The sequence below is a fragment of the Limulus polyphemus genome, unplaced genomic scaffold, assembly GCF_000517525.1.
Source record: "Limulus polyphemus unplaced genomic scaffold, Limulus_polyphemus-2.1.2 Scaffold2774, whole genome shotgun sequence".
NCBI classification, from domain to species: Eukaryota; Metazoa; Arthropoda; class Merostomata; order Xiphosura; family Limulidae; genus Limulus; species Limulus polyphemus.
Window position 1 is genome coordinate 41,161 of NW_013668384.1, and position 8,555 is coordinate 49,715.

At 31.8% G+C, this 8,555-nt stretch overlaps 1 protein-coding gene across 4 annotated transcripts in view; it reads right to left on the reverse strand.

Moving 5' to 3' along the window:
* LOC111087870 (zinc finger protein 19-like) overlaps positions 1–8,555 on the reverse strand; it is a 33,558-nt gene that overhangs the window by 3,248 nt on the left and 21,755 nt on the right. Inside the window, exons 4-5 of one of the 4 annotated variants that reach the window (XM_022396083.1) lie at positions 3,809–4,132; positions 1,808–2,888 (exon numbers count right to left, since the gene is read on the reverse strand). The exons of 1 other annotated variant lie outside the window; for it this stretch is intronic. In XM_022396083.1, the coding sequence (XP_022251791.1) occupies positions 2,824–2,888; positions 3,809–4,132 (389 nt within the window). In that variant the 3' untranslated portion in view covers positions 1,808–2,823. Of the gene's footprint in view, positions 1–1,807; positions 2,889–3,808; positions 4,133–8,555 lie in introns of those variants that run through there. 2 more of the 4 variants (XM_022396084.1, XM_022396086.1) reach the window with 2 other exon arrangements.

The window sequence follows — 8,555 nt, forward strand, 5'->3', positions numbered from 1 at the left end:
ATATATAGATAACATACAACAAACAGTACTATATATATATATAGATAACATACAACAAACAGTAGCATTATATATATATTTTACAACAGTACTATTATATTTATATACATCCATACAAAACACAGTACTATTATACTAATATAGATTCATACAAAAGACAGTACTTTATATATTTGTATAGATATATACAACAGACAGTAGTATTATATATATATATGACAGTACTATTATATTTACATAAATACATACAACGGAGAGTACTATTATATTTCTATAGATACATACAACACACAGTATTATATTTCTAGATACATACAACACACAGTAGTGTTATATTTCTAGATACATACAACAGTATTATTACATTTATATAGATTTATTTAAGCCACTCTACTTTATAAGTCACTTTTTAAATCAGTATTTACACCAGCCACTTCCACAATTGCTCATCTGTAAGGTTTTGTCATTGTGTATAGTTCAATGTATTTTGTTAAGTTACAGAATTACCCTGAAACTGTTTGATACAAACTACACAACTGTATTTCACCAGTATACATTCTATTATATACTTTAAGTTAATGGAAAACTGTAAGGTATCTCATCACTAGGTATATTGTTTCATCTTGAGGATTTTACGGCTTCTGTAAACTACCTTCTACAACATATGTACACGCTTGTCTTTATGGCTATGACATCACAAACACAATTAATATTTGATCAAACATATCTTTATTTGATGAACCCCAAAATGCATTTTAATGTTTTATATGATTGACAAAAACAACAATATAAAAATATTCATTCTCAAAAGTAGTTGTTCTAATTTTCATAATTTCACACTTTATAAAAACCTTTATATCTAGACCAGAAAAGCACCGAAAACAAACTATAGGTAGCATACCATGTGGAAGTCAGTCCAATGTAACAGCATTTAGTAATTGAATCAATACCAAAGTAGAGTGGTAAGCCCAGTGTAGCCACATTCAACAGTTGAATCAAGGTAGACAGAGCCCAGCAGTAGGGTTAATAATAAACTCTACCTTCCTCTTTACTTCATGTACACCCTTATCGGTAACTGAAGTCAAGACTCTAAATATGGTAGACAGAACACTGTAAAATGTTTCTTATCAACAGCTTCTACTTCATCCTCTATTTCATGTATGAAAAGACAAGTATATCATTTTTTTACTGTTGATGTGAATAAGAAAGCTATATTAAATGCTAAGCCCTACATTTATCGTTTTGATTCTGTTGAAAACTTGGATGACTACAATGTCCAAGAAGTGTTAGATCATCTTTCTATTTTAAGCAGATATGAATTTACAATAACTTGTTCTGTGTCTATCTTTTGTGTTTTGTTTTACTTTTAGAGCAAATTTGAACATTTTGTTTCAAAGCAGCATTTCTACTATTGCAAGGTTTAAACTTTATAGTGTATACCAAATTCTACCTAAAAACTCTTTAACAACCATTTACCAGAGCTATATTCTAGATATGAAACCAGGTGGTACCTTCTCACATACTTTTAACTTACAATAACATTCACAGTACAAATAAACAGGATTTCATCAGTGTATTCTCTCTCATGTTCTTAAGGTTCCAATTTAATCCAAATATTTGCTACACACTAGTCAGCTGTAAGGTTTCCTGTCAATTTGTCATTTCTTCCAGAATTTCTGCCCTACAGTAAACGACATGATTCTTAAAGTTATTTTCCACAAATTAAATAATTGTAAGATTTCTCACCAGTATTTTTTTTATTATCTTGTATAAGATTGTGAAAAGAATTGACAGGATTGATGCATCATGTTTTTTAATATTTAATGGGAAGAATGGTAAGACAAGGGAACACAAATATAAATTTCAGCAGTCATCTTCAGCTGAACGGGTGATTGGAAAAGGTTGCCTTCAGTGGTGATGGATGCTGTTAGTTTAATAAAGGTTGCCTTCAGTGAAGCTGTTAGTTTAATAAAGGTTGCCTTCAGTGAAGCTGTTAGTTTAATAAAGGTTGCCTTCAGTGAAGCTGTTAGTTTAATAAAGGTTGCCTTCAGTGAAGCTGTTAGTTTAATAAAGGTTGCCTTCAGTGAAGCTGTTAGTTTAATAAAGGTTGCCTTCAGTGCAATGCTGTTAGTTTAATAAAGGTTGCCTTCAGTGATGCTGTTAGTTTAATAAAGGTTGCCTTCAGTGAAGCTGTTAGTTTAATAAAGGTTGCCTTCAGTGAAGCTGTTAGTTTAATAAAGGTTGCCTTCAGTGAAGCTGTTAGTTTAATAAAGGTTGCCTTCAGTGAAGCTGTTAGTTTAATAAAGGTTGCCTTCAGTGAAGCTGTTAGTTTAATAAAGGTTGCCTTCAGATGCTGTTAGTTTAATAAAGGTTGCCTTCAGTGATGCTGTTAGTTTAATAAAGGTTGCCTTCAGTGAGGCTGTTAGTTTAAAGAAGTTTAAGTGAAAGGTTGATAAATATTTTAATCATAAAGATTGGCTTCAATTTCTTTTTCTTTCAGAGCCTTTAATGTTATATGGTACTTTACAAAACTACCTTCTGTGCTAAACACTTGTATCAAAACCTGGTTTTTCCCAACTGTGTATTCTCCGAGGTATTTTTATGCTATAGTTACTTACAAGTTGTATTCTTCAGCTGTAAGGTTTTTACGTGATGCATAACCTTTTATATATTTTTAAGTACCTGCTTTTAACAAATTGTTTTTCACTAACTCAATTACTGTAAGGTTTTCTCAGTGTGTGCTATTATGTTTTTATAAGTTACAGGTTAATACAAACTGTTTTCCACAAACTACACAACTGTAAGGTTTCTCACTAGTATGTGTTATTGATTTATTTTTAAGTTACTGTTTGTTCCAAATTCTTTTCCACAAACTCCACAACTGTAAGATTTCTCCCCAATGTTCCTTTTATTTGTTTTAATGTACTATTTGTAAGAAAGTTTTGTCAACTCACTGTACAACTGTAAGGTTTTTACCCAATGTGTATTCTTTGATGTGTTTTTAAGTTACCATTCGTTATAAACTGTTTTCCACAAACTGTACAACTATAAGGTTTCTCACCAGTGTGTATTCTTTGATGTGTTTTTAAGTTACAGCTTGATATAAATTGTTTAGCACACACTACACACTTGTAAGGTTTTTCCCCAGTGTGTATTCTTTGATGTATTTTTAATGCACCTTTTGTTCCAAACTGTTTTTCACACACTGCACAACCATAAGGTTTCTCACCAGTGTGTATTCTTTGATGTCTTTTTAATTCATTGTTTGTTCCAAACTGTTTTCCACAAACTGTACAACTGTAAGGTTTCTCACCAGTATGTATTCTTTGATGTTTTTTTAATTCATTGTTTGTTCCAAATTGTTTTCCACAAACTTTACAACTATAAGGTTTCTCCCCAGTGTGTATTCTTTGATGTTTTTTCAATTCACTGTTTGTTCCAAAGTGTTTTCCACAATCTGCACAACTGTAAGGTTTCTCACCAGTGTGTATTCTTTGATGTGTCTTTAAGTTATAGCTTGACATAAATTGTTTAGCACACACTACACAACTATAAGGTCTTTCCCCGGTGTGTGTTCTTTGATGTTTTTTTAAGTCACCATTTGTTCCAAAGTGTTTTCCACACACTGTACAACTGTAAGGTTTCTCCTCAATATGAATATTTTGATGTGTTTTTAAGTTATAGCTTGACATAAATTGTTTAGCACACACTACACAACTATAAGGCTTCTCACCAGTGTGTATTCTTTGATGTGTTTTTAAATTACCATTTGTTCCAAAGTGTTTTCCACAAACTCCACAACTGTAAGGTTTCTCCCCAGTATGTATTATTTGATGTATTTTTAAATTACCATTTGTTCCAAACTGTTTTCCACAAAAAGTACAGTGATATGGTTTCTCTCCAGAGTGTATCCTCTTTTGTTGATTTAGGTTACCTAATGTTTTTCCACAATTGGATAGTGTATCATTACTCTGATGTATATTAAATGGTTTTAGGTTATTTTCACTTAATCTTGTTTCTCCACTAATATTGTTGTTTAGGGATTTTACATCTTCTATAAAATGATCTTCTTGTTTTATAACATAACCAGGAAATTGACTTCCACAACAGATGTTCACACTGGTCTTTAAATCTAAAATAGATATAAATGATGTCACAAATTATTTAATAATAAATATATAATACAATACTTTATTTCAAGAACATCTAAATATGTGTTAATGTTCTAATATAGTCAATACAAATATCAATATAAAAATATTAAATATAAAACTAAGTTTAACACTTTAAAACAACTTTCTAGATTTATCAGAACAGCTTGAAAACACACTGTTGGTAATATTCCATGTTTAATTAACACCAATATTTTATAGTTCCTGTTTAGAAGTTCTGTATATATGTTATAGAAATATTTAAACTATATAGCTTAGATATCATTCCCATGGTTAGAAGCTGTTTGATTACTGATTGGAAGACGTGGGATTATTCAAGTCATAGATTCTATAGACTGGTAGTGTTCAGGATAATTACATCTGTAGTAATAAATGACAGCAGTACATTCTCTGAACATGAAGAATCAGGAAGAAAACAAACACTGGTCAGTTAGAAAGTTTTTTCATTCTGCATTCTATGTCTGATAAACCTTTAGGGCAAAATGTCTCCCTTTTTAATCCAAAATGGATTATAGGGTTTTGCTGGCTCTCCAAAGTCTGTCAAGAAGTTACATTCTAAAGACATTTTGATGGAAACATCTATAACAAGGGTTTGCAATAGTACTGATAGTACCAGTACTCAAGATTCTTTAATCATAAGACTTGAGAACGTCGAAATTCAACTATTCTTCCCAGTGTGTTCTTGTGGGAATTTTTTTTTTTCACATCAAACCAAATTGCCAAATATATGTAAGCCCATGTGGTATGACAACATGGCAATGAATCAGTTGAAATCTAGGCTTTCTATTGGTTATTAATTTAATGGGATTCGTCCTCAAAAAATCTATGAACAAACTGTAAATTAGAGCGTGTCAGAGGCAGGCATTTGATTTTTATTGATCGTTCTTTAGGCCCACTAGATTGAAGAACATAAAAATATAGCATCAGGATATCAATGACGAAATTAGAGAATGTCTGATGTTACATTTCATAGTTTTCCAGGGGGGTTGGACAAGAAAATCCAAAACAGGAGACTGCTCAAGGACAAATATCCAAATTCTCACACTAGGGAAAGCTAAGGTCGTTTTTAACTATTTTCTTATACAATTAAGAACTTAAGGGTCATACATAATTTTCAAATTTGATGTATTATCTGTGGTTTGAGGTCAAGTTTGCTCGTATACCATGATAATTAAGTAGTTTAATTAAATTTTGAATGTAACTCACTAAAATGTCATGACATGCAGTTTGACCTGCCTGCATGCTAAGGGTTAATCACACATGCACCTACCTAACATGCAACCAGTCACGTAGGCACATTCACGTTCTCTTCCAAAGTATGGGAGTCATTGGTTTTCTGTATTTCATGCTATTACCAATTTTCTTGGTAAGATTTGCTTATCAACTGAAGTATGAACTCAAAACTACCACATCAAACATTTATAAATCTGTGAAAAGTGAAGCTGAAATACTGGCGGTGGCGTTCGGTCAAAACTCCGAAGATGGTACATGCGATAACAGATATTATTCTCAAGATATGATGTGCTATAAACCAATACCAGTACAGCCAGTAGTGATGACCCAATAACTGTACTTGATGCTGAGTACAAACAGTACCGATACCGACCATAGTGAACTCCTCCTGAAATCAAAGGATATTGGAGAAATACCCATTGCAGTTACTTCCCATACTACACTGAATTCCTCACAATGTATTGCTGATGCTCTCAGGGATTCATACCTTTCCAGCACTTCTGTTTCTTCCTTTGCCTTCTTGAGCATCCAGTCATGGGCTGAGAAATTGCTACTTTCCTTTAGAGCAGATCGTCCCTAGGATTATAACTGCCCATTTACATTAATCAAACTTAAAGTTGCTCTTCATTGGTCTAGCAGTACATCAGTTGGACCTGATGATGTTCGCTATGAGATGCTGCACTGTCTCTATCCTGCGTCTCTTGCTCTTCTTCTGGTTGTTTTAAACCAGATTTGACAGAAGAATATTTTCCAGATGCATGGTGTAAAGCTATTGTTCTCCCTTTTTCGAAGCCTGGAAAGGATCCCAACATTCCTTCTTTGACAACTATCTCTGTGAGGTTTTGAAGACGATGGTTAATATTTATCTTGTTTGATTGAGTCGAACAACGTCCTCTCAGCCACTCAATGTGGTTTTCACTGACAAAGCTCCGCTGAGGACCACCTGATTTGTCTCAAAACCTTGATCACAGAATCATTCCTTAAGAGAGATTATCTTGTTTCTATCTTCTTTGATCTTGATAAGGCATATGACCCTACTTGCAAGGTTTGGCATTTTTGCGTGACCATAAAACATTACGAAATTATATATAAATTATGCTTTTCTTGTTCTAGAATGACTACAAATTAAAACATGAAAACACAAACGTTTAGTCTAAATTGCTTAAATCTCGTAACACTATGCATTATAAATATACATATATATATTATTATATTGAGCTTTCAGCTGTGCCTGACTAACAATACAAAAGTTGTAATTACGCAGTGTACGTGCACTTACGCCACTATATCCAAGAATATAAAATTGGCCTTTACAAAGTGACCTGTCTTGGCTGTGATCTAGTGGACCAGTATTTTGTAAAATACAGTCACATTTCAGTTATAACATATTATATATGTATATACATTACTACTATTTACAAACAAGTTCTTAAACTTATTTTTCTTAAAACATAGAACAGTAAATACAGAAGTACAGCAAACAATTATCTCTTCTACTTACAAACTTTGTACTCATTTGCTGCTTGCCAAAGGTTGCTAAGCGTTATTAATTTAGTAATGTGAAACAAACATTTTCTTTCAGGTTTTATATATTATGTCTCTGGTCGTTTGTTAATTTCCCGTAAATATTTTTTTTCCGAAGAACTTCAGCAATACAAGTCCTTTCTTAAATAAAACTAGTTTATTCTTTCTCAATACAACTTTGCAATACACTTAATTTCCACAGTCACTTTAACTTAAACACACACTATAATTCACAACGATTCACATACTTTACTTACGACTTGACTCAATTATCTGTCTCTATATCTTCCTATCTGCCCTTATTTGCCGGTCTTATATACTAAAATAGAGGGCGTCTAGCAAATGCTCGAACTTTCATGATCCTTCTAGAATCTCATGACGTGTCACCAGCATCACATGACTTCTGCTGTCGTAGCAATATAATCATTTTGAAATAACTAAAAATCATAAATTACTCTATCAATACCAAAGTATTTCACTATCATTTATCAAGCTTAGTAACTAAGCTGTATTTGGGTTCTAAAAAATATGAACTTTTCAGCTCACTAACAACTTACCTTACCACTTAGAATCTACCAAAAAAAGAACAAGTTTCAAAGAGGCTGAGAAAGCCACTAGGGGAACATTCTGAGCTTTCCATTCATTATATTCATCATTGTGTACAATTAAGTGTTTTTACTAAAAAAAATTTATTTATCTATTGTACTTACTTGCACCCAAACTCTTAATAAATCAAGTGCAAGGTGATTTTCATTTTATGCATAGCAATACATTTCATCTTTTAGTATTCATATTTCATTTGCATAATCTCTAGAACCTCCTACATGAATGTCAAAAGTTTTTAAGGTAAATGTTTATATTTTATTTTTTCATTTTCTCTACCATATTACTAACTAGCTATTATCATCAATGTACAAGGCAATGAAATATTTAAAATTAGGAAACAGAAAAAATAAATACTCATTAATTTTTTGTAGAATATCTTTGAACATTTTTTTGTTCAATTAATAATTACAAGACTTTTCCTTTTTAACATAAAGTTAATTGTTATTGTTTTATTTTCCTTTCTTGTCCTTTACCATTTATTATTATCTCGATACAAGCTAATTGTGACCTCATGGCATATTACAGTGTCACTGACAGAGATGCACAACACCTTCACAAAATTTTTGTGCACCGCATAACACTTTAAGCTTTGAGAACTGACGCAAAGTACGATGCTTATTTTTAAAATGTTTAAACCTTTAAATTATGCATTTTAAAACATAAATAATACATAATTAACAAAAATTTAAAAATAAGACCTAAATATAATTTAACTGTATCTCTAACAATAACATATTTATGTAAGAAACAACCATAAATACTACAATAGTCTCTCTTAGATATGACCAACCAATGATAAAAAGTTGTAACTGAGAGGAAGTCAAAGAATCAATAACCAGATAACGAACAACCAAGTTCAAGCTGTGCCAATCGCTATTCCGAGGGGTTGAGCATAATGGTTAATATACTGTATCGATAGCCAGATAATGTAGCAAACTGGTATAATAATAGTTATGATGGATAACAGTTCAATAAAGATAACTTAAAATTGTTTTGTTTGTGTTTTATGTAAAATATTCA